General features: G+C 46.2%; 1 protein-coding gene across 2 annotated transcripts in view; it reads left to right on the top strand.

Moving 5' to 3' along the window:
* ARHGAP32 (Rho GTPase activating protein 32) overlaps positions 1–26,824 on the top strand; it is a 167,824-nt gene that overhangs the window by 64,547 nt on the left and 76,453 nt on the right. For both annotated transcript variants that reach the window (XM_034069493.1, XM_034069492.1), the window contains 4 exons: positions 2,888–2,996; positions 14,128–14,219; positions 15,192–15,233; positions 15,597–15,681. In XM_034069493.1, the coding sequence (XP_033925384.1) occupies positions 2,889–2,996; positions 14,128–14,219; positions 15,192–15,233; positions 15,597–15,681 (327 nt within the window). In that variant the 5' untranslated portion in view covers position 2,888. The remainder of the gene's footprint in view (positions 1–2,887; positions 2,997–14,127; positions 14,220–15,191; positions 15,234–15,596; positions 15,682–26,824) is intronic.

Here is a 26,824-nt window from a genome sequence, read left to right as displayed (position 1 = left end):
AGCAGAGCCCATGACAGTTGTGTTTTGTGGTCTCTTGTGGGATGCAGGATGTGCTAAAGAGCTTCAAGCAGGGGAACAAGGGTTCTTGTAGGCATCTCGCAATGGTTTAAGAGTTTCTGTCCTTTCTCCTACAAGGATGCTGGAGAGGGGCTCTGCATCGGGGACTGTAGCGATAGGACAAGGGGTGATGGGTTCAAACTGAAAAAGGGCATGTTCAGGATGGATATAAGGAAGCTCTTCCCTGTGAGGGTGCTGAGGCGCTGGCACAGGGTGCCCAGAGAAGCTGTGGCTGCCCCATCCCTGGCAGTGCTCAAGGCCAGGTTGGACACAGGGGCTTGCAGCAACCTGGTACCTTGGAAGGGGTCCCTGCCCATGGAACTGGATGAGCTTTAAGGTCCATTCCAACCCAAACCCCTTTGGGATTCTATGATTCTCCTCCCTGTTTGATTTAAGGAGCTCTTCCCACAAACCCACTTCTGGCACCAGCAAATTGAGCACATGGGAAAGATGTTTCTTGATACAGTTTGCTCATGGACAGATGTACATCCCTGCCTTGAAATCCATCATCCTGACCTACCAGAGGACTTTAAGGAATGGGTGTGAATGTGGGCTGGGCCTTTTGTGAAATGTCCTGCAAACATTTGTTCCAGTACATTTGCTTCTCAATTTACAATGAAGAAGGATTCATTCAGCTGAACAGGGATTGCTTAATGGCCTCTATGCAGTCAGAACCTTTATTAATGTAATGGTGTCAGCCTGCATTTGAAGGGCATTCAGAGCTGCTCAGCACTTGAACAAGTGGCATTTTAAATGAAATTGGGGTTCTATTCTTATGGCTCCTGTTAAATTCCCCAGTGGATTTTCAGTCATTTACAACTCCCATGGAACAGCCAAATACCTGCTCCCTGCAACAGTCTTTAATGTGTACCACATACAGGTGTCGGTGTTTGTAAGTGCCAGTGGGATGCTGTATCTTCTCCCATCCTGTGGATAAGAATCCATAGCAGAAACAAGATGAGGGTGGATGGAGAAATAAAGCTTAGAAGTGTTGTTGCTGATGGATGCTAGACCCTGAGGTTTGGTTTCCTTGTCTGTGTCATCCTGGAGAGCACAGAGTCGGAGTAAAAGTGCTTGGAGCAGTGTGAAAAAGGGAGCATCTTGAGCAGCATCCACCTTTCTGACCCTGCTCAGACCCATATTTCACTGCTGCCAATCCACAACGTTCATTTTCCATCATCCCCATTATGGATAGGGAGGAAGAAGCCACTGGACTGAGTATATAAGGGACTAATATAACGTGTAGCATCTTGAGCCTTCCTCCGTCTCTTGTCTCAGATGGCATGGCATGAAGTAGTTATTATTAAGGATAAATGAGGGTTCAGAGGTGGTTATCAAGTGGTTTTGATTGTGATAGAAAATCTTCAGGATTCCACCTTTTTTGTGGTCCTCTGACAGAGGGTTTAATTTTCATCAGTAGTAGAATATTGTGCTAAAGAAGCCTCGGAAATGCCCTAAGAATTGACTGCAGTATGCTATTGGACACACAGAGAGCTGGAGTTTCTCATGGAGTTCTATAGACATAATCAGATTAAATGTGAGCAAATAGATGGGAGTCTATGCAAAAGGTCTGCTGACATCTGTGTTTGTCCACTGTGAGGGCAGACCCGAGAGCCCTGGGTGATGTTACAACAGAACACATTAGTCTCTGTGCTCAGACCACCACAGGGTTTGAAGCATCTTCCAGGAGGAGCTGTAACCAAGCTAAGGATAGAGTGTGTGTCATACAACCATTCAGAAGGCTTACTTCTTGAAAGGAAACCACATCTCTGCTGAGGAATCCAGGAGGAATTGCCCTAAGCCTGAGGAGTTGTGTAGTAAATGAATTTGTAATCCAGAGTGCTGATAAAGGTGTAAATTCAGTCTCATGTACTTTCATATAATCAGAAGGTGTTCATTGTGATGAGCTGCTTGTTTTAAGCATGGGGTTGGAAGCTGGGTGTTATCCATGTTACCCATCCTTTCATTCCAGCACCCACTGGAATTAGACGGAATGCTGTCCCACAGCATTAGACTGAAGCTGCTGAGGGATGGTTTGGTCAGAATCTATGTCTACAGCTGCAGTAAACCAAGCCCCAACGCTCTGAAATGCTGCTGAAAGCCTTGTTCAAAATCATGAGGTTGATTTAAAGAACTATGGGTTTTTCCTTCCCTTTTCCTTCAGTTTCTCCCTTGTTTTGGAGTTGCATTGTAAGACAATGAAAACAAGTGGCAAACCTCATGTGGTGGAGAAAGAGGCCACATCTTCTCACTCTTGGTAGGCAAAGGAGGAGGAATGAAAGAGCCACTGCTCTGAAGTTTTCAGGCTCATAAAAATCACATCCTTTTGACCACATACACGTCAAAGGTGCCCATCTGAGCTGGCATCACACCTCACTACCTTCTAAATCATGCTATGGTCATGCAGGGCTTTTCTGAGGCTGGAACTGGATGATCTTAAGGTCCTTTCCAACCCAAACCATTCTGAATCTATGGAGGCTGCTCTCTCCATTTAGGCAAAACATGAATGGACAATGAAGGACTCAGATGTGTGTTTCTTCTCATGTTGCTTGCCTGGGCAACAGAAGCAATTGGGTTTGAATGGCCTGGAAATTATTGTCTGTGTTTCAAGACTTGCAGACTGTGCAGTGATTAAAGAGAATGATCCATTGGTTGGTTAGGGAGTGGAGCTTTCTCTCCATCACATTGACACTTGGATAATGGGAAATGAAGAGTCCTGGGTTTCTAGAAGCATTTATATTGTCATATGGGGCACAAACCCAAGCACTAGCACTAGTAAGATTACCTAAACCTTGTTATCTGTATCAAACCTCTCTGTCCTCCTTTCCAGAATGATGAAGTCCTCTGTACACGCAGAAGAAGATGACTTTGTGCCAGAGCTTCAGAGGAGCATCCATCCCAGAGAGAGGCCAGACTGGGAGGAGACTCTCAGCGCTATGGTGAGATGCTGTGTGCTGCTTTCTGTCTGTGTTATTTTCAGTGCTCTTCCAGTTACACACTCATTTCCATGCCCTGAGTTTCACATTTCTAAACACACACTACTTTTGAGACCAAAATACTTCCCTTCCTCTGGCACTTTGTCAAGGAGAGAGAAGGAATGTGCGTAATGCTTCTGCCCTATTAATATGTGCCCCAAAGCAGGTCTAGTAAGCAATTAAAGGTCCACAATGTCACAAGGATTTTGTCTGCAGTAACCTCTTTTCCAGCAAGGCTCCTGAGCACGAAGCATGTACAAACATGCTCTTTGAAGCGTGCACCATTGGGGAAGAATTGGGTTTTAGCAAAAGGCTGCTTTAGTCTCCCAAAATAAAAGCTCAGCCTGAAAGCCCATGTACCATCAGAGGGAGCAGAAACAGAACCACAAAGGTGCTGTCCTCATGCTGACAGAAGGCACTGCAAAGGGCAGTGGGCCATATTACCTTCATATCTATGTTTTCATTCTAAATGAGGGAGTAGAATCCCTGCAGTTCCACTTTCCCAGCCCCCTCCAGCAGATGCTGAGATTGGAAGCTCAGGTGTTGTGTATTACCAGCCATATAAGGCAACGTGATGAGGTGGTTTTGTGGGGTTACCTTCCCTCACAGAAGCTTGACCTGCTTTGTTGCAGTTCAGGAGTGTCTGGAGGTTGGAGCTTGCCTGGTGTTTTCAGTTGTTCTTAAAGTACCTCCTTAGCATCCTCATTGCCTTCTGTGACAGAGCTTGGCCGCCTGGTTTTGGATTAGCTGTTGGTTATACAGTGCTAAGAAAGTGCACAGGTACTAAACTCCCTGTTTATGTTGCTTTTAAACAGGGGAACAAAGATAAGTACTCTGTTTTACTCTTTGAAAAGCATCCTCAAACCCTGTATAATACAATGATCACCCTTCGTTCCAAACTTTATGTTCAAGGCAAAAAATCAACCCAGAACATAGGAGTCACCTATGGTTTTGTCTGTGGATGTTTTCTGTGCTGATCACTCCACTCAACCCCTCAACACCCAATGTTAATGTTCACTTTCTGCAGCTGGCACTATGGTTTTTCTCATCTGCAGCTATTTCCTCCTTGGCCAGCAGCTCACACTGGTGCTGGGTGTCTGAGAGCATTGTCTGTTCTCATCAGCGTTCCCCAGCCTCAGTGCATGGTGTTTCTCCCCCCCTGGAGCCATACTGGTGTCAGTCACTGTTTGACACCACTCCATGCTGGCTGGAACCTCATGGTGTGTCTCAGGTTTGGGAATCCCTAATGCAGTGTCTCCCCTGTAACACAAGGTAGCTGGCATACCTCATTTGTTACTGTGCTGTTCCACTGTTGACTTACAGGGAAGGGAAGGTTCACCTCTTCTGGCTTGGTGCTGCCTCTGTTCTCATCCAGGCTGTTGTGCTCATGGCTCAGGCTGTTCTTTTTCCTTAAATGTTGATCTTTAGGGAAAAAAGATGCTTTGGTTTTAGCTAATGATGCAAAAAACATCCATTCTCACTGTCACTTCCTGCAGAGTTCACTTCTTGATCAGATGTTTGGGGTATAAACTGCATGTTACAAGTAGACACATTCTTCACATTATTATGTTATTAGAAGAGTTGGGGAAACAAGTGTTTTGTACACCAGGTTTGTGTTTTATGGCACTGGAAACAGCTCTTTTTATAAACCAAAAGGCTAGTCCCCACTGGCTTTACATCGTTCAGTGTTCAGCTCCTACATGTATGCGTAAAGTTGCTCTCACTCCACTATCACATCACTTCTTAAAGAGCCCTGTGCCAGCAATATAAAGATTGAACAGGCCAGGTGGCTGTAAAAAAGAGGACAAGAAACAAGAAAATTCCCATCTCGGATCTGCTGCACAGGGATTTGGAATGATGGAAGCGCAGGGCTCCGTGCACCGACACTGTATTTCCGATGGCTTGGATTTGCACTTATGGCATTGGTTTGACCTCCTGCTCCTCTGAATGCAATGTAGATGGGTAGAAAACCCTCATGGTTACTGTGCTGAATCACATTTCCTCTCTCAGTCCCTGCCTTATGGCCTGTCAGAAGGCAGGATCTACAAAGTGTCTGTATGTACAGGCCAGTGGCAGGCAGCTGGAGAGCCAGCTAGGGACAGGGCTTTGTTGTTGGACTGAATTCCAAGGTCTGAGCAAATACTGGGAGTAGGGACACTATGGAGAGCTCAGGGTACTCAACAGACCCGTGATGCTTATTCATTTATCCCTTGAACTCTGTCTCCATACATGGCACAGGGTGCACAGAGAAGTGGTAAATGCTCCATCCCTGGCAATGTTCAAGTCCAGGTTGGATGGGGTTTGGAACAATCTGCTCTAGTGGAAGGTGTCCATGCTCATGGGCAGGGCGTTGGAACTGGATATGTTAAGGTCCTTTCCAACCCAAACCATGCTGTGATTCCATGTTGTTGTACTTTGAGAAAGGGCCATTTATGCAGTCAAAGTTAGATGAACTCTAGTCATCCCCACTCTCCTTCCTCCCTTTTATCCACAACCCATTTTGAAGTGCTTATTATTAATGTATAGAAGTGCTTTGTTTCCAGAGCTTTTCCTTAACTAGAAATAACCTAAAGGTCTTTGAGATGGATGGAGGTTGAATGTCCTCCTATACTGTGAATGTAAAGTAGGGCAGAACTTCTATTTCTAATGTTTCTGTGCTTGCCAGTTTATTCTGGGCACCTGAGTAGCTTCAGTAGCAGTGTGCTACTACTTTTGTCATAGAATCATGGAATAGTTTGGGTTGGAAGGGACCTTAAAGCTCATCCAGTTCCAATCCCTTGCCACAGGCAGGGACACCTTCCACTGGAGCAGGCTGCTCCAAGCAGTTAAGTGGATTTTGGGAACCAAGCTGGACAAGATGCAATACTACATGGACAGATGTCCCAGCAGCTGGATAAGAAGCCAGCTGCCTGCATAGTCCTCAAGGACTCCTGTGTTGTAGGTTCTCCTCCCAGCTCCTGTTGTGTATTTATGGAGTTTGGGGATATTAGAAGCTCCTGGTCCCTCTGTGCCTCAGGGTAACCTTCATACAGGTCTTTCTCTCTCTCTCTGCTCCAGCTTGGAAAATACAGTTGATGATATTGACTTTCTTTGGAGGAGACTTATGAGGTTTAGGGGTGAAAAGCCGTATTTGAGGCAAGTGATATGGCATTATATGGATTTTCTCTTCATACTACATTTACCTTCTGTTACTGACCATCTCAGCACCTCTGTATGAGCTCAGTAAACTTCCCACCCTTCTGAACACTCACTTTTGGGATCTAGATTGAGGGTATTGAGGTGACAGCCGTGGTATCCAAAGTGTTACTGGTTTATAACCAGGCTGCCAGCAGAGGTGTGATGAGGAACCTCTACATTACCAAGGGGAAACCATGATGAATCCTTGAATTTGGCTAATGCAGACATGAACAAGAAGGCAGGCAGATGGTACTTGGTGCACATCATCCTTTTTGGCTTATGCTGGTGGAGTTTTCTATGGAAAAATACAGATCTACAAGTGTTTTGGAAAGGCACAGGGGTTATATGATATCTTAGGAAAGCCCTAGAGTAATCTTTCTTCCTGGATCAGGTCAGATGAGTTCTGAGATCAGCAGCTGGTATTAGATAAGGGAAGGTACCATGGCTCCGGAAGGTAATAAAGGCGTTTTAATGAGACCTCAATACATCACTGTTAAATCTGGGACATGAGTGAGGAGGAAACTATTTTTAAATGCAAAGCATGTGGAAATGAGTGAATTGCAAAGGTTTAAAGAGAGATTTCAGTCTCCTTAGTGCAGGGTTCGTTTCTTGTTCTTCCTGTGACACTTAGCCCAATGCAAGGGACCTGAGTGCTCATCCAGTTCATGCAATTCAGTGGAGATGGAGTTGAGATCCTTTCTTCACTGAGATGCTCCAGCAGTTTGCTTCTGGCTCTAGATCTCTGCATTTCCTAAATGCTATGGAAAACATTCCCTTAAACTGTTCCATGCCGTTCTGCTCTGGCATTACACCAATAACCTATATTCCTTTTTCAAGTCCCATCCCTTGTTTTCCTTGTTCTTGCTGCAGAAATGAAGCAGTTTTTCCCCTTGTTAGGCTCTTGGCAAGGTGTTCTGTTGTCCTGCATGGTTCTTTCTCCCCCTCTTGATTAGAGTTGTTTTATTTCCCAGGCTAACTCCCAGCATGAAGCTTGTCCCTGAGAATCTCGGCAAACTGGGGCAGTCACTGAATTGGAAGCACATTGGCTTCCATTTGGGCTCTCTAATTAAAGGAGTTCAATTAAACCAGAATGGATCCCATCTTTTTTGGCAGTAAATATTAATTTATAGCAATCATTTGATTTTCAGTGGCGATGCTCTAGAAGGGATTGTTTCTGGTGGCATTTACTCACTTTGCACTGTACACTGTTGATCCAGGAGAAAAAGAATACATTTACTCTATTTCTGGGTTAAAGCTGTGTGGTTACACCATTTAGCCAAGAAGGAATGAGTTAGAATATGGGAAGGCTGGATCAGTAACGTTGTTGTTCACCATGATCATGACTTTATGCCCCTTTCTGCCTGTTTATCCATCTCAAAGTGAATCCGATGCACATCAGTAAATTCAGGTCTTGCTCAGTGAAGCGTTTGGGGCATGGATTTGCACACCTCCACTAGGGATTCTTTTATGGTCATAGGGGATAACGGCAGTTACAAAGATAAAGATGGCACTGGAATGTAATGGTTCGTGTTTGGAATGCTCCCAGCGAAATTCCATAAGTGTAGGTAGATGTCATCATGTATTAATGAACACGAAGCACTTAGGGCTGGGTTTACTAAGGCATTAAGGAGCCCGAGTGCTTCACTTGATCACACTGAGTAAACCACTGGGCTCGGTCATGTATGGACTAGGTAGCAGCTTTTGTGAATGAGCAGCCTGCATTTCTTGGGGTGTAGAGGGTAGAATTCCAGGTTCAGTGTCAGACAGTTCCATATCCCAGTATCTGTTACCATTATCTGCCTGTTGGTGCCGGTATGGTGATGCTGTTGTGATGCGTCACAGCTGGAAGCTCAGAGAGGCACCCTGAGATGAGCTCTAAGGATGAACACATTGTCATGACCCTCCACCTCTTTTCCTCCTACCTTATTCCAGAGATGATCTCTTTTTAGTAATGTTCTGTTGCACTAATAGGAGAAAAGCCCCATTTGTGTGCAGTGTACTTGTTTGGGAGATAAAACTCATCATTTATTGATCAGTCAATCACTTTTCCCTACTCCCAGCTGCTTGACAATAAGAGCAGCATCCAGGAAAGGAAAGGAGTCTCTTCTAAATCAAGTGCTTGCTTTGGTTTGGTTTGAATTTGTTGATTCTTAGTTACCATAATGCAAGAAAGGATGGAAGCATTCTTGAAGGGTTGTCAGTAGTTTCCTCATCTATCCCCTTCTGTTCCCCAAGTTAACTGCAAGAGACAAGCCAGACATGTCTTATATTGCCTTGCTTAAGGTTGTAGGCATGATTATTTGGCCCTAATTCAGCCTTCTTAATGATAAGTTGATGAATTACTCCCTGAGAGCACTGATAAATCTTTAGCCTGGTTTATTTCTTTTAAATCCAAGTGTTGTGCTCATTGGATGTGCTATTTGCTGAGGCTTTTTCCTCTACAGAAGCCATAGGCAGGACACCTTCCACTAGACCAGGCTGCTCTGAGCCCCATCCAGTGTGGGATTCCACTTAACCAAAGTTGTTGTTTCACATGTGAGCTGGAGATGGGTTTTACCAGGAGGTGAATAGTTAAGCATTTGTTCTTTGTACGTTTCAGTCTGATCCTTTATGATAAATGGATGCCCTGGTCTAACTCCTTTCCAATGCAGAGGCTCAGGAATGAGAGGTTTCTCTTCATTTGCCAGCTCATGGCAATGCTTAGAGATGTTTTTCTCCTTATTTCCACCCCCCCTCCTTTTTGGAGGGGAAAAGCTGGGAATAGAGAAAGTACATCCTGTGTGGTCTTTGGAAAGAGTAGAACTCCCTGTTAACCATGCCGCGCAGTGAGTACTGCCTACAACCAGCCAGCATTGACAGGGAATGTGGAAAATGGCATTAAAAGTCCTAAAATGATACACATGAAAGTGTCTTCTTTATTGAATGCAGATTTCTTAGGCACAGGATTGAGGATGTGCACTGCCAGGATTCAGTTTCCCTACTGGAAGAACTTGCCAGTTTTTCAGTGGCTTTCCTTTATCCCATGTCTCATTTACCATGAGGTTTTAAAGGCATCTCTGGCTGGGTAACTGCTTCCCTGCATTGCACAGTCCTTGAACTGAGAGCTAAATGAAGAACTCAGTGCTGTCTCTAATGAATTACTCCAGCCATCGTGGCCTGGAGCTATCCCTGCACATGGTCCTACTGATTTCTTACATATCAGAAAGGATGAGTTCTATTGACTTTGCAACAGGGATCAAGACATTTGCACTGCATAAGGAGCTAAGTGATGGCTTCAAACTGATTAAAGAATACCTTTATAAAATGTAAAAGGTCCCACTGTTTCTCATGGTGCCTTCTGGTGGATCTTGAAGCTGTTTACTCGCTGGAATCACGGTATGTTGGACCCTCAAAGTGATGCCTTGCTGCAGCTCTTGCAAGCATAGGTGGGTACCCAGGCCCCTTGGGCATGAGAAGTGGAGCTTGTCCTTGGTGTGCAGCTTTGGTACTGCTCTGGTTATTCAACGTGCCAGTGCTGCACTCTGCTGACCACGCCGTGAACAGCACAGATCTTCATTCCCAAGATGCTCCATTAGGAACTGCCCTTGGAATGGGGGATGGTTATTTGATTTCTTCAGTAAAGCTTCTATGGTACCACGAGCAGATAGCTCTGTTTCTGCTGAGACTGATGGACCTGGAGACATTCAAGGCCAGGCTGGATGGGGTTCTGAGCAGCCTGATGTAGTTGAAGATGTCCCTGCTCGCTGCAGGGAGGTTGCACTAGATGAGCTTTGAAGGGTCCTCCCAACCCAAACCATTCTGTGGTTCCATAAACCAGATGCAGTTGCTTCTTCATCTTAAATGTGTCCAAATATCTGAAGGAGCTCTGAAAAACATAGCTGAAATGTGTTAAAGTGCCACAAACAGCCCAGATGAAAATGCTTAGGAAGATTCATTTGCACCACTAAATGAATCAATGGGAAGTGCTGATATGGAGAACTTGACAAATGTTTGCAGTTCTGTCATCTTGCCTCCGTATCTCAGATGGTTTTGGGTGACAGTTTCATCTTCTTCAATGACCAAAGTTGTCTGCTGTTCACTAAAGTGACCCAGTTGCAGCCTCATGTGCTTGATATGTTCTAATCCTTTTCATAGAATCAGGGAATCAACCAGGATGGAAAACACCTTTTAAGCACATCCAGTCCAACCATTCCCCATCACTGCCAAGGCCACCACCAACCCATGGCACTGAGAGCCTCATCTACAGTGTGTGAACACATTCAGGGACAGTGACTCCAGCACTGCCCTGAGCAGCCTGTTCCACTGTATGTGAGAGGCTATGGAGGATGAAGCTGAGCTGAACCATCTTTCTGCTTTTACTGTGCTTCAGGCTAACTCTTGAGCAGTAAGGGTCAGAGCAGGACAGTGCTGATGAAGCCATCATCTCTGACCCGTGATGAGGGGACGGTTCCTTCTGGATGTTGCCAAGCTCTGCAGAGACGTTGATGCTGAGCCAGCTTTGTGTAGCTGGTTGGTACCCAAGGGCTGGAATAGCTGTCGATGTCCTTGTGCATAAACACCCACTTCAGATAGGCAGCTGTGTGGTTCAGTCCATCCTCTTGCTCAGGTTAAGTAGACTATTGCCACAAATTCACGTCTTACTGAACCAGTGAAGAAGTAAAGCTCTAACAGAGCTTTGGGGATCTGATACTTGGGTTTTTTCCCCTCTTTGTTTTTTATCCCTCCTCCAGGAAAGTGGAGGGGAAATGAAGATGATGTAAAGGAAAGACTGTCATGGAAACCAACCAGCTCAGCTGTTTCTAGGAGCAAGGCTGTGTGCTGAAAGCATCCAGAGCAGGCTGGTCCCTCCAAGCTGGTTTCAGTGAGAGGCTGGTGGTAGGAAGGTGCATAAAGGCCAAGGCCAAGTTGGACACAGGGGCTTGGAGCAAGCTGCTCTAGTGGAAGTTATCCCTGCCCATGGCAGGGGTTGGAACTGGATGAGCTTTAAGGTCCCTTCAACCCAAACCAGGCTGGGATACTATGAAAGTAAGCTGAGTTCTGGATCAAGTCCTAATATGTTGACCACATCTCAGGACAGAGCAGCTTGGCTCAGCAGTGACATTAAGCTGTGAAAACTGGGCTAGCTCATTTGCCTAAACAGATTTGCTCTGCAATTCCTGGCTTTCCAATGAGCAGCACTGCATGGAAAGCAGGGAAGTGAGGAGCAATTGCTTAGGCTGGCGAGCTGATTTTGAGATGTGAATAACCCAACGGTTTCAAAGTGATTTCAAACATGAGACCACTGTGACACAGAGCACAAAAGATGACGAATCTCATTTGGAGAGGTTTGTATTTTGAGAGGAGGGGCCAGTTTGCATGCAAGGGTTTGGGTCAGAACAGGTACAGACTAGTAGGGAATAAAGTACTTTTATCTAGCTTCATATCTTTGGCTTAAATAGAAAGTAGTTGCAGTTCCCTTTGGAGTAACATGGTTTCTAAATGGCAATGAGTTTCTTTTACCTGTGTATCCACCCTGTTTTTTTGAGGTTAATACCTCCTAGTAATGAATTTAGCTTGCACAAGATCACCATTGTGCCCTGCTTGCCTCAGCTGTGAGACCTGGGAGAGATTGTCATGCTGCAGCAGAGTCAGAGAGCTCAGATCTACTTGGAAAAGCAACCGAAGTGTATTACTGTGTCGCATCACATTGTAGTCCATTGAAAGGGACACTTGGTGCTAATGGGAGACACTGAACTGAGAAGAAGAGGATAATACAACTTCTTCAAAGAGAGATGCTGGCATTTCACTCTGCTGGAGGTGTGAGTTTTGCCTACGCTGCTTTGAGTCAGATCCAGGAGAGTCTCTACCCACTGCTGCAAACTGGCTTGAAGCCCACATCTTCTGTCAGAGTTGTTTATCCATTTTTATACCCCACCAGCTTCTACTGCTGAGGGAGGAGAACAACTCTTCTCCTTCCTACAGAAATCTGTTCCTTAGAAAACGAAGGCAAGCACATCCAGCTTTGCCTGGAAGCAGCTTGCAGGGATGGCACGTTTATTACTGTCGTCAGTTATCTGCTTATGTAAAAAGACCTGGCAGGTTTATTACATTGGTGATCCTCTTAACATTGCAATTCACAAGGAGACTCTCGAGTGTCCTGTTCCATCCTGGAGTAGTCGTGTGCTTAGTCAGTCAGCCCAGCGAGGTTTCGTTAGAGGTATACATCTTTAAGGGTGTATTTCCTGCAGTGCATGGTCTGTACAGTGGTGGGACAGTGGAGCTGAAGGGCTGTGAATGGCACAACTGGGAGAGTGAGTCCTGGCTTCAGGTTTATTTAGCAATGTTGAAAAGGGGGAGCTGTAGTGCTGTAGAGAGCAGGAATTTGTCTGGGTGCAGAGAAGATGCTCTTCTCGCGGCCTGTGTAAGCCGCAGTGATGGGTGAATGAATGCAGCCAGGATGATCCCACATTCCCTGTGTCCAGGGAGGAACAGATCCTGCCACAGCGCAGTTTCTTCTGTCCTCATCTGTTGTCTGAAGTATGTGAACTGGACCCAAGGTTTATCTCTGATGACTGTAAAAGCATCCTCAGGTAGAGAGCACATTTGGAGCTGTGCACCCCGGGAGCTGAGAGACATGAATCCCTTCCTGTTGCTGTTAATGAATTAATGAACCTAGGCAATATTCAGTTAATGAATCTAGACACTATTCAGTTAATGGATATAGACACAGGGAATGATTTTGAGTCATTTGCTGCAGCTGTTTCTGATGTGGTGAAGCATATGGATATGTGGCCTGTGTCAGGCTAAGAGGAAAGCTTCAGGGGTAGGGATAAGAAAGATTCCCCCATTGCTCATCCCATATGTGGGCTGCTGGCTGGAGCTGTAGTTGTCTGACTCTGAAGTTGTGGGGTGAGGACCAAGTTGTTCCCATATTTTACATGTATTCTGCTACATGCAGCAGCTTTTGGACTGAGCATCTCTGTTCAGAGATCTTTGGTGGACCAGGTTAGAAGCATCGGTACTGATGTGGATCAGGGAGGTCATCTCTGCTCCTAAGGGATCTGATGTAATACTTTTCCATTGCAGGCCTGTAGGAGAAGAAATACTGAGGTGCCTTTCTTCCACACAATTGATGGTGTAAAGCAGATAAAAGCTCCTTCAACCAGTGTCACCCACATCACTCATGACTGCCTCTGGCCAACATCAGGGACCGTGTTTTTCTCCTCCCATTTGATCACTGCTCTCTTCATAAAAGCCTCACCTAACCCCCTTGGTTCCTCTAGAGCCTGGTCCAGCACAGCAGGAACACCAATGTTTCAGAGCCTCTGGGATGGTGAATGCAGCTGGAGGAGGGAGGGAGAGGATGGGGAAGCAGGACAGAACAATTGAGGAGTTTGCAGTTCTGTCCTCCTGAAAGTCAACCAATTTCAGTGATTAAGGAACTTTAATATGCACTTGCACCAACAGCTTCAAACACCTCCTTGAAATGTTCACCTCCCACATCTAAGCAGCTCTGCCATTAAAGTGATTTCCCAGTGTGTGAGCTCTCCAGCTTCTTCCAGTGCCTCTGCCTGAATCCAAGTGCTTGGAAAAGCAAGTACTCCATGAGGAGTCTGAGGATGCAGTTTAGGGATGGATGTCTGACTCCTACCTCTGAAAACCTCTTTAGACACCAGCAGTGGCAATGAATGAAATCCTGGCACTTGCAGTTATTACTAGGAACTGGGAAGGGTCTGCAGCAGGGTGCAGGAAGAGATGATCCCCTGCTAGATCCTAATCCTGAGGTTCCCTTTTCCTCTTTCAAAGGGCAGAAGTACAGCTTGTAGCAGATAGGTTTTAGCTGTGTATGCAGAGATATGTAACAACACAGGCTTAGCAGGCAGCAGGCCATAGCATGCAAGCAGATTTGAAGCTCCTTGTTTTTCCTCCTGTTTTGCAGGCAAGAGGCGCGGATATTCCCGACATTCCAGGGGAGCTGGCGCTCCGGACCTGCGGCAGCACAGCCAGCATGAAAGTGAAGAATGTGAAAAAGTAAGAGTGTGTCCTTTGATTTTCCTGTCCTTGCTTGGCTTCTCTTCGTTATATCCCAACGAGGGCATTCGGGAATGGTTTGGGATGGTATCTTCATCAGAGCCACCAAGATCTGTGTGACACCAAGTAAATTAGAGCTGATGGAGTCTAAATGTGGGGATGTGAGAGGCTTTGGTGGCTCTCTCCCCTGTTTGTGGCCATAGAAGCAAAGCTTCTTAGAGTTTTGAACTTACACATTTTCTTCCTGAAACTGATAAATACACATTAAAAGACCCTAAAGAGGGTCCCAGGCAATGTGTCAGTGAGAGAATCTTCCCTCTCTTCCCATGCTCTGGAAAGCTAAACCAGGACAAACGGGTGGCCTGGATATACGTTTTCGCTTTTCCTTTCTTTGCATTCGGCCCTGTACATCTTCATCTGAATGGGGTTTGCACAGTTTTAGGGGTATTTTTTCTTCTCTGATCTCCCCAGATTTATTTTTCCATGGTCTCGCACTGTCCTTCTGTCTCATTCTCCCCCAGAGAATATAAAGCAATTGATTCTGCTTGCAGCTAAGGTTGCAAACCTCTAACGTGCGAAGGGGACCAGCAGCAATCAATATGGCTTTGCTATGAATGCTGACTGGAGGACCACAGCTCCCCAGCATCGATTGCTCTGTGCCTTCAGCTCACCTCTCTGATGCTGTAAGGGAAATGGCTCTTTGTTCTAGTGCTGAGCAGCCAGCTGCTGCATCTCACTTCCCACTTATATTCCCGTGGGAAGAGAGAGCTAGATAATGACAATCTCATTGGCTCACCACCAGCAATATCTATAGGAGTCTATAATAGCTGCAGCAGAAGGGAGAGCATGTTGCAGAGCCAGAGGATCTCCCCGTCAGCCCTCATTGTAAATGGAGACACTTGGAAATAATCATGGCTCACTTTGGAATTTGAAAAAGGCAAAGGATAAATAGCGTTTGTTCTGCACCCTCAGATACATCAACCCGGGACTGATGGGCTGTGATGCCTTTCACAGGTAAAGCTCTACTTTCCTATGTGTCTCGTGTAAGGCTGTGTATTTGCACTGCACAAAAGCTTTTGTAAAGATAGAGCAGCTTGTCCCTGTGCCTGTCCTTCAAGATGTGGGCTTTGGTGTAGATGAGCTGCCACACAGTGCTTTAAGGATGCCGTGGTAAAAGCCACTTTGCACTTTAGTTTTCCTTTCTCACTCGATTCCTTTCTCCACTCTTTTGGTGCATCACATCAACAAATCCCTCTGTTCCCTTGGCTTTTGGATGAGAAAGTGGGAAGTGTTATTTTCTATTAGTAACTGCATTTTGGAATGGTACTTGATGCTTGGTTTGCATCTCTCTGATGGGGCGCTTTTGATGTGCTTCAGGTTATCCTTTACAAAGGGTCACTTCCCGAAGATGGCTGAATGTGCACATTTCCATTATGAAAACGTGGATTTCGGCAACATCCAGGTGAGTTTCTGGTTTCTTTTGTATACAAAACATCCCTGGGTTTGGCTGCCAACTAACCTGCTGGGTTAGGCAGAGGAGGGACCTCCACTAAGGTTGGTTTAGCTTATTGTTTAGTGATGAGAAGTTAAAGCAATAGGGTCTCTTGCTTTGGACTTGCTTCCATGTACTGGGCCAGCATGTGCACGTGTTGCCACCCCTTTGAGGATGGAGTGGTGTTATTTCCACTGGATTTGACTGAGGTCACTGCATCAAACACTCATGGTGGAATCATGTCCATAACTGCATGCATGATTTTGTGTGTGTGTCTTTAACCAGTTGTGTGGTTGTATTTATGTGAATAGAAATCATTCCATTTTATCCCTTCTCTTCATGTTTTCTTGGCTCTGGGTTGTGCAGCAGAATCCAGTTGTTAGTCAGCTTGAGTTGCACTTCTGGAAATGGGATCCATCCATCAGAAGCATTTTTTGCTGGGCAGTAATGGGGAAGGCTGAGAACTGAGAATCACAGCTGGTTCCTCCTGAACAGGGCACATCTTGCTCTGTGCTTAGGGAAGCAGGGATGCCTCCAGCATCTGCCAGCCTTGGAGCCCAACAGAGGTTACAACCTTTGCATTTGTAAAGCATTTCCTGGACTAGAGAGTGAGTTATTTACAGCCTTTCATGTTTCTTTACTCGACAGCTCTGCAAGCAGAGTTACACATCTGATCTTTCTGTCTATGAAATTCCAACTGAGAAGGAGTTTGGGTCCTAGTCAGGGGTTGTATCTACTGTTGTTCACATTTAGTGGCTCTAAGTAGGTCCATTCTAAGTAGGTCCATTCTATGGAGCACAGGTGGGCAGACACATCCACACACAGGCAAAGCAACTGAGGCAAAATGAAGATGACACCAGCGTAAGAGCTCAGTTCTCAGGAAGCCTCTGGGAGATGCTGACACAAACAGGAGCAGTCCTCAGTTTTCTGGAGCAAAACTCTGTTTCTTCATTTGCAGTGTATGGGAATAGGTTGGCTGCTTTGTGCCCCTGGCTTTGGTCTCCTGGGAGTTTTCTGCTTTGGCACCATGACTTTTTCAGTCATCTTGGAAAGAAGTTTGCTGTTGGAGTAGGTGTCAAGCAGGTATCTGTGTCCATGCAGATCTCTCTTGCATCATGAGTTTTCCTTTCCATCATTCAGAGATACAAGCAAGCTACAGAGATCACAACTCTTGCATGGCACCAGGATTGAAGCATTTTAAAGGCAAAGTGTGGTTGAGGAGGAGGGATCCATGTTCTGTTTCCACCACTCCTACCTCTGAAAAATCATATACACTTCACTGTTTAGGTACCTAAAGCAAAGCATGTGCTTAGATAAGGTGAATGAGGCTCTGAGTACTGGCTCTGTGCCTCTTGTCCCTTTCTTTTTCCAAGCAAGGTTTCTGTAATGACCATCTGATATCCATAAAAATATCCTAAGAACAGAGCTTTGCTCCTGAAATCCAAGAGCTGTAGGACTTTACAGTATTTCCTTAGTAGCAGAGCAGTGTTAATAAATGCAAGCTATTAATACAACAGCAGTATTAGTCTACAGGTTCCAAAATAGGTTCATCTGGGGCTCATATATGTGAATCAGAAGGCATTCATTGGTGGCTCCTTGGTGCTAAGAAGGGAACCAGAGAATAGCAGTAGGCTGAAGTGACTTGTAAGTGACAGCTTGGCACCTAATAGTGAGCTGCCAAGTTGCATCTGAGGGCTGGTGGGTGGAAACTCCTTTCAAACTCTCTTCAGTGTTCAAACTGTGCAGAGTTGCAGTGCAGCATTAGCAGGTATTGTGTAATGCTGCCTGTTAAGAGCCTGGCTGGATTTCAGCTTGTTTTGTAACTGTTGATGTCACTTCGAAGATGGGCTCATGGCGCAAGCGGTATTAATATCCTGGCTCCTCACCTCATGAGCTCATTCGAAATTAGCTTTCTGACATGTGTGAAATAGGATTTGTTCTCTTCTTACCCTAGCACCGTGCTAACAAACCTGGGTGCTTTGAGGGATGCTTTCTATGTGCTTTAACCGTGTTTGCTTCTGGCCAGTGAGACACGTGTTGCATAGGCAGGAAATGGCTGGTTTCCCATGCACGGGTAGTTGATGTCCAAGCTGTAGTTACAGGAGAGGCTTTGCAGATTGCATCAGTGCCTGAAATTCACTGCTGTTTTGCTGAAATACCTTCAATTTCTGACTGCATTGAGTTTTTAAGGCTATGTCATTGATTTTTAATCTTACAATGAAAAATCACTGTCTGCATAATAGATTTCTCTGGCAGTGGATTAATGTGTAAGAATCCCATTACAAGGAGCAGAACTGTGGTTGAGCTTCACTGTGATCTGGGTCTCCCAAACATCATGCCTTGATGATCTTAAAGGCCTTTCCCTACCTGGTTGATTCTGTGTGAGGCCGTGGCTGGATTGGGATCACTCAGCATCGGTTAGGTCAGTTCTGTTGCTTTCCTTCCCTCTGAGCTCTGCTGCCTTGACACAGGGCTTAGGTAGAACCTGTCAGTGATGCCTTTCCCTCTCTGGAACATCAAAAGTCAATTCATTAATACACAAAGCACTGAGGTTTGGAATTGGAAGTCCTCAGTATCTCTACCAGCTCTTACGTTAACGCACAAAGGCTCATGACGCATTTAACTTCATGAGTGCCTAAGACATCCTAATATAAAATAAGTTCATCATGAGTTTCTAAGGCAGCTTATTAAATTAAGCACAATTTTTGGGTCTCAGAGTTGCCTTCTCAGGGGCCTGAGTTGTTCCAGCATGAAGCTGATGTACAACAACAGCATCTTCCTGGCAGGATTTGGGTTGGAGTTCTTTCTTTTCTTTCTCTTTCTTTCTTTCTTTCTTTCTGTCTGTCTGTCTGTCTGTAGAGCTGTTGAGGTGAGCTCATTCACATGGATTTTGGGTATCTCAGTGCAGTGTTTGTGCCATGTAGTTCCACTGCCTTTCATCAGCGAGCTTTAGGCCTTGTTAATATGTAGGCATGGAACTATTTCAACACCTCCCTGTGTCCCTAAGTTGCATAGAGTGGAATGATTGTCCCCCCAGCGTGGTGCAAATGGGATTGTATTTTCCTTAGTGCTGTGTGCCATTCATGTTAACAGGAGAAACAGAGATTGGGTATTGTGTAACCCCTGTACTTCCTGCCAGCAGTTCTTTGTTCTGCCCTTGAAAGAATTAAGACTTCAGCTTCAATGGAGTAAGTTTGAGTAATAGACTATGGAGAACAGATCAGCTCCCTGCTTCCCAGGTGGTATTCCTTGCTGCCTGAAAACCATACTGCTAAAGGCAAAGTGCTGTCAGGCATTCCAGCGCCATTCCGGTCATGGATTCAACCCCTTCAGACAACAGGTCTCTGGTCTCTCTGTGTAACTGCCTTCTAAAAATAACCCCATTGGAACAGGATTGAATTACAGGGCATGGAAGATCCTTTCGCTTTCCTTATCAGTTAAACTTTGGCATTGCAAGTGGTAGGAGCCTGTTATCAGCCGGAAAGGAAGTATTTGCTCCAGAATCACTTCCGCCTGCGGAGGCATCGGCTGCCAGGAATGCTGCCAGGAATTCCTGTTCCCAGCTCAGCACTATTGCTGCTGAATGCCTTTGGCAAGCTGCAGCTTTCCAGCCAAGATGATGCTCTGCCTTGCAATGGGTGCTCCGGTTCCTGCCTGTCACTTCTGTTGCATCTTCAGAGTGAAGAGCAGCTCGGTTCTCCTTGTGCCTTCTGCCAGCAAAGCCTGTTGAGAAGGGATTTCTCAGGGTCGTCTTCTTTTGGTTTGCCTTTTTATTGAATACCATTGCAGGGAAGTGGTGCAGAGGGGAAACGTGCTTGGGAAGGCGTCTCTGTTAGTTACACACTCCTTTTCCTGAGGTGGATTGCAAAGGAAACACAGACAGGTGGTAAAGCCTGACCAGATGCCCTCCTCAGGAGTGAGCTGGGCTGGTTTAAGATGCTTCTGCCACAGCTAAGAGCAGTTTCTCTCCACAGATAACTGGATAGAGCAGGAATAGAGGGATGCTGCTGGTCTCTGTGTGAAGTCGGGCAGCTTAGGTCGAACCCTATCCTGCAGTCATTTCAAAGCAAGGCTGCTCGCTGCCTTCAGTGTAGGAGGGTTTCTTCATTCCACAGCTCCTCTGTGGGCACAGTGGCTCTCAGTGTCCCAGCAGTCATGAGCAGCTCCATGTCTTCAAGAAAGTCCTTTGCAAAGTGTTCTAACAGGAAAACATCATAGAATCCCAGAGTGGTTTTGGTTGGAAGGGACCTTAAAGCTCATCCAGTTCCACCTTCCACTAGACCAGGCTTTGATGTGTTCTGCTATGTCCTGTTCCTCTTCTTTAGGTGGATACCTCCCCCCTGTTCCCTGTCTTTTCCATATGGTTTCTTTACTATTGCCTTCTACAGGGGCAGGGGGAGATGTTGCAGGGGCTGCCTTAAGGACATGGGTATATCAACCCAACTGTATTTGTAGTGTAGGTGGAAACTGCTTCAATCAATAATTCCAGCCACAATTCCCTGAGAACTGGCACAGTCTCCTGCCAAGATTAAGAGTCTCTAGGTCAAGCTTCCTGATGCCAAAAAAGGTTAGGAAAATATTCAAGTAAGTTCATCTCAGTTTGTGGATTCTTCCTTTTCCTGCTCTTGCATCCAGCTTTGCCATGAACTCCAGAAAAATTCCTCCCTGGAGCAAGGTCAGACCTGTGACGTTCCAGGCTTGGTTTTCTTCCTGGGAAGGGGGAGAGAAATCCAGTGGAAGAGTAACTTCAAGTGGATGGAGGATCTCTCATGGAGCTTTATGGTTGCCTCTCACACATTTACTCCTTGCTTGCACTTGTTGCTTGCTGTACAGAGCAGTGGCAGCCTTGAAGTGATCCAGCTTTAATGGGGCAGCGTTGAAGGCCAGGTTGGATGGGGCTTGGAGCAAGCTGCTCTAGTGGAAGGTGTCTGTGTCCATGGCAGGGACTGGACTGGCTGAGGTTTAAGGTCCCTTTCCAGCCCAAACCAGGCTGGGATTCTATGGCTGACAGTTACTGAAATCAATAACTGCTCCATGTTTATCTTGCATTATAAAGTAAAAGGTGATTTGCTGACATTACTCAGCTGAAGGGTTCTTGAATTGCCTGTCACGGGAAGGAAAGGCTCTGCACTAGCTCTGTCATTCCAGGTATGTTCATCATTGAGGTGTATAAACAGAAGGGCAGCCTCTAACCCCCAAATCATCATTAAAGCAAATGAGATTCTACTTGTTACTCCATTGAACAAGTATTTCTGCTTTCTGTCTTCTCAACACACAGCAAACTTGTTTGTGGGTCTTGAGTGCATAGGGGCTGTCTGATGGCAAACCCAGCTTTAACTTTGGCATTGGCCTGCTGCTGGCCACCGTTGTCCATCACCTTTAGCAACGTGTGACAGTGATGTACTAAAGTTGTTTTAATTAGGGACTTGTGTTGGGAAATGTTCCTTCCCTGAGGATTAACGGCCTGGAAAAAGCAGGGAGATGTATGACATGTGTAATTAAAATGTATGTCAAAGAGTCCATAGGCTCCAGAAAAATAATCCCTTACCTCACTGGTGTTTGGTAGTTTGAAAAGGGATGAAAACCTCTGTGTTTCTGTGTGTAGTAAACCACGTTGTTAACATGACCTTTGCTTTCCCGTGGTGTGTGTGTACCTTTGGCCTGCAGTTACAAGCATCTTAATTCGTTTCCTGGTGAGGAAGCTTGGATAGGATAGAACCTATAGATGTGATCTTGCAAAACCTATGTTCCTGACTGGTTTGGCTTTGGGAGCTGTTGGAGTGAGGCCAGAGGAAGCCATGGAGATGCTGTGAGATCTGGAGCAGCTCTGCTCTGGACTGGGGCAGCCTGGACAAGAGAAGGCTCCTGAAGGGGAGACCTTAGAGCAGCTCCAGTGCCTAAAGGGGCTACAGGCAAGCTGCCAAACAAACGTACTTGTGCATGCACAAAGTGGGGCTTTGCCTTCCCCCAGGGCAAGGTAATGAGCAAGGAGCTAAAGGCCATAGGCTTTAGAGAGCACTGGGAGTCCTGTGTGACACTCAGATGCTTGCAGTGGTCAGTTTAGTCCTAGCCTAACCTTAATGGAAAAGTGGGGAGGGTACCCTTTATGGAAAGGGTAGAATGGAATGCAGCACTTAGCGTTTCCCACAGCCTGATTTGGGAAGATGAGTGCCTGTTGATCTTTCCCACTTCTGGGGTCATGGCAGGAAATGGACTGCGCTTCCCCTTGGCTTTTATCACTTCCTCCTGCCAGCTAAGGGGAGATTATTTGCCTTCATTCGCTGCTCCTCTTGTCAGCAAGAGGAGTTGGTGTTTAGCCAGGCAAGAAATCATCCTGGGGAAGGAGCTCTCAGGAATGCTGATTTCCCCAGCCCCTTGTTTCTCTCTTGAGCTTAGTCCTGCAAGTTCTTGCTTGGGAAGATGTGCTTTGCATGTATGTGATGTGCGAAGCTTGTTTGCTGTTGCTTACAGTCCCTTGCTGAAGCTTTTTCAGCAGTTCTGATGGTGGCTCCTTATCTGCTGCTGTGTAAGGCTTTTGAGGACTCTGCAGACCAGCCTTGCAGTGCAAGTGTATGCCTGTGCACGCTGGGTTAGTATGATGTATTCTTATTGATGAAGTCTACTTTATCATTTGCAAAGGGAGACTTTGTCATCTTGTTGAGCTCATTCTCTTCACCTGAGCCTACAAGGGAGCTGCACGCCTGCAGTAGGCTGAAGAGTATGGATCCCTCTGTACTTGGTGATGGGTAAAAGGTGATGGGAGCATGGGGTGAAGGCTGGGTTTGCAGTGCTCCGGGAAGGTAACAATGACCAGTCTGAAATCAGCACATCAGGATGCACTGGAATGCTCTCCAGAGCCTGTGGAATTACTGGGCAGATGGGTCTGTGGAAAGGAGGTTGTGCATCACCCATGGGTAAGATGAAACCAGGAGGTGCACTTTCTAATGGGATTCCAGAGTCATTCATGTCCTGCACCTGCAGCTACAGCACAGCCAAGCTACTGACTTCAAGGCTCTTCAGGGTACGTTTGCTTTTCCCTTGTGGGCATTGGTAAGGTTTGTTTGCTTCCTTTCTGCCCTGGGGATGTTGGTTCCTTGTTACTGGTTCTCTCTAACTGCAGGATAGGGTATGTTACAGAGCACAGTTCTCGCTTTGGCCTGTGCATTCGAAGCAACACAAACACCTCTCTTGAGGTGAGATGAAGGTGAGAAGTCATAGCAGAAACCTACCTGCACTCTTGGGTAAGGAAAGGTGCTTTGAAAACGTGGCAGTGAGACAGGCTCAATGACTTACCTTAAGCACATTAAGCTTCTCATCACCACAGTACTCTCCCCCCATCAAAAGCATGGTGTCTGGGAGGGTTTGGGTGTTCTTTCTCCCCTCTTGCAGCTCCTGCTGGTATTTCAGATACATATAAGACATTTTTTGCCAGGGATTTTGATTCTTCTCAGTGTGGACAAAAAAGATAATATTGATTTAGTGGGGGAGAAGAAAGAAACAGTGAGTGAGTAAGAGAATAATAGCCTGGAATGACAGGAGTGTCAGTTTTCAGTTCTCTCACGGGAATAATATGCTTGTTTCAAGCAAATGGGAAAGTAGACTGTGACTAAAACTGTCACTGACCTCCCACAAACTGAATGGATTCTGGAGCTCAGAGAAGAAAAGGCAGTTGTAACTCACGTGGTGATGTTAATGTGCTCTGCTTGAAAGTCAGCAGTTTTATGAGATGCTGTATGCGGAAGGTTGAAAGTATCTATAGAGAATCATGGAATCCCGGCCTGGTTTGGGTTGGACGGGACCTTAAAGCTCATCCAGCTCCATGGCCACGGGCAGGGACCCCTTCCACTGGAGCAGCTGCTCCAAGCCCCTGTGTCCAACCTGGCCTTGAGCACTGCCAGGGATGGGGCAGCCACAGCTTCTCTGGGCACCCTGTGCCAGCGCCTCAGCACCCTCACAGGGAACAGCTTCTGCCTAAGAGCTCAGCTCAGTCTCCCCTCGGGCAGGTTCAAGCCATTCCCCTTATCCTGTCCCTACATCCCTTGTCCCAAGCCCCTCTCCAGGTTTTCTGCAGCCCCTTTAGGCACTGGAGCTGCTCTCAGGTCTCCCCTTCTCTTGTCCAGGCTGCCCCAGCCCAGCTCTCTCAGCCTGGCTCCAGAGCAGAGCTGCTCCAGCCCTCACAGCATCTCCATGGCCTTCTCTGCCCTCGCTCCAGGAGCTCCAGGTCCCTCTTATCTCACAAAGCTACAAAATACTTCATATTCATTGGCTTGGTCCTTTTTTTGGTATGGTTGAATGCATTTTTCAATAAGCTTAAACAACACCTGACACGATGGAATTACAAATATATTATAGGTTCATCCTGTAGAACAAACCTGTGTAAAAATGATGGCTGAAAACTTGAAGCAATCTCTTTGGAGTGGCTTTTCTGTGTGAGCACCAGCTATGAAAAGGTTCCTTCTGCAGGCTGAGGGGGGACATTGCACTTGTGTGTGTTTAATGGCAACAGCCAGAGTAAGAATCCTGTTCTGTCCAGGGGCACACAGTGGAAGAAAGGACACTTTGTTTGGTGGCAAAGGCACTTTCCTTTTAAATAAGCCCATAGATAAATAAACAACAATTTCATTGAACTGCCTCTTTGTTTTTGCCTGTAGCCACCGAGGGGCTGGTTCCTCTTCCAGAGCCATCTCCATTGTGTTGACACTAAGTATTCAGGCAGTGGTGCTGGGCACCTGGCCTTCAGGAGGGCCAGGAAGGGATTTCTGGTGGTGTTTTACCCAGGAACCCCAATCCGTGCTTAATCCCTGTGATAATTTGTAGTGCAATGCCACCTAGTGTGCAATGGGCTTCCAAACCTCTGGACATCTTCCTTGTGCATCCAACTCCCTGTGCATCAAACAGCCGCATCTTTCAATGGAGATGGTTCTGATAACGTTGTAAGTGTTCAAGGCCAGGTTGGACCTGAGGCTTGGAGGAACCTGCTCCAGTGGAAGGTGTCCCTGCCATGGCAGGGGTTGGAACTAGATGAGCTTTAAGGTTCCTTCCATCCCAAGCCAGTCTGGGATTCTGTGAACTTCCAGCTTTTCTCTTCTGCGGTTTGCATCATGTCCATCTGGTCTGTTACTGTTGTGCTACTGTATGAAACAGAGCTAGGAATCACCTTACTAAATCAGAGGCCATTTGAATTGACTTTGCTGTGCTTCAGACCTGTTGTCTAATAGATTTGGGGCAGGAGCAGCATTACTCCATCACTCACACTGTGTGGACTTCGGTCTCAGTTCCGCACATGGAAGGGTATAGTTTTCCCTGCTAGTAGGACAAGAGCAATCCTTCCCTCTCTAGTTCTGAAAGGTGATGCTTGGTATCAGTGTGTGGTACCCAGTGTCTCACTGCTGCCAGGAGCAGGGCTGTGTCTCTGCAGGTGGTGAGTAGACCCCAGCCTGGCAAAGGCTGCCAGGGAGGACTCATTTCTGCATATTCTCATTTGGGCTTCAGTTCATTGTGCAATCAGACTAATGGGGTGTGAAATGGAAGGAGAGAGAGGTAACACCAGCTGCCTTGATTTACATGTGTTAACCAACACAGACCCAAACAACAACAACGCATTCAGCTGGAGCCATTTGTACAGTTTGAAACGCTCCACGTTGTGAATTGTATGACTTGGGAGAGAGATGGAAAGGTCAGGGGCATGGAGCCAACGTGCCAGCATCCGATCCGACCCCCCCAGCAGTTACAGCATTTCAGAAACACCCAACGTGGCTATTGCAACCCATCATTACATTGAATTAGCTTTGCTGTGAACAGTAATGTGGAAGATATTTACTTCTCCCATTGGGAGCGTAGCCTGTGGAGTGTTATGTGTGTTATTCTGTGTACCTCAAAATGCCTGTGTCCAAATGGCTGCTATTATATTCACCAGGGTCAATTTACTAGTGACTAAAGGGGGTTTCCTTTGGAGACAGGCTGCTGGTTCTGTAATGGTAGGCATCGGAATTCTATGGGAATTCATACTGGAAGCAAAGTTTGGTTGGCAGCCAGAGAGACTGTGTAGGTAACTCTTTCATTGAGCTCAGTGGGGCGAGGGGGAGATCAGATGGTGATTGTGCTGCAGGTGGTAGTAAGAGTTTTGCCTCTGGAAAAACACACTTGGGGCCAATTCTGTTGCTCAGCAGAGCAACTGGATTTGGGTTCCTGGGAAACTTGTGGGGTTTGATGCTGTTTGGGGTCAGGTTTGGTGGAATGAGAAGGAGGATTCCTCTAGGGAAGAGCTGAGGCAGGTTGGTGCAGTAAGAAAGAAGTAGTTTTCTTAGAAGCACCATTTCTGGTGCTGTGAAGTCCATTTGAAACCCTGTTTATAACCCTGCAGACTGCATAGATCTCCAGCTCCATCTGTGGTGGGAGCAGAAGTGTCAGCATAGTCAGTAATGTGTTCAAAGGGTTAGGAGGGGACAAGGGCAGTTGTGGCTACGTGGTGTAGGGCTCTGCATGCTTCTGGATGCAGATCTTCAGCATCCCAGGTAGGTTGTAGGATGTATTGACATCAGAGCTCCTCTCGAGGTGTCTCTACACCTAAGCTGTAGTTGAGCCTGTTTTGTTTGAGCAGCAATACTCACCATTCAAAACACACTGTGTGAAATGCTGCTGCATTGATTCAGGATTTGAAGGGAACCAGGGCTGAGTGTTGCTGATGTAAGGATGTGAGCAATGGTTTCATTTAATAAGGTCAATTTAGAGAGGGGTTACAACTGTAGCTGGTTCAAATGTGATTTGTCAGTTGAGAGAATAAGAACTTCTCCATTTATTTGCTGGTGTTTCTTTTCCCTCTTATAAGGAAATCATAGAAGCAACTGCATTGGAAAAGACCTTTAAGATCATTGATTCCAACCATTCCCCAGCCCTGCCAAGACCACCACTAACCCATGGCACTGAGGGCAGGCTGAGTTCTCTTTGCCTTAGGAAGTATGCTTCCATCCTCAGAAGTGATTTCCTTCATTGTCACTTTCTAGCATCTCTTTGTGCCAACAACAGGCCAGTCTGCCCATCAATAGCAGCACCAATACTGCATCAGGAGCTGCTTTCTAATGTTATCAAACAAGACCAGGTACAGGAGTGGTTA

This window comes from Melopsittacus undulatus, chromosome 15 (assembly GCF_012275295.1).
Source record: "Melopsittacus undulatus isolate bMelUnd1 chromosome 15, bMelUnd1.mat.Z, whole genome shotgun sequence".
Lineage (NCBI taxonomy): Eukaryota > Metazoa > Chordata > Aves > Psittaciformes > Psittaculidae > Melopsittacus > Melopsittacus undulatus.
This window is presented reverse-complemented; position numbering and strand designations above follow the sequence as displayed.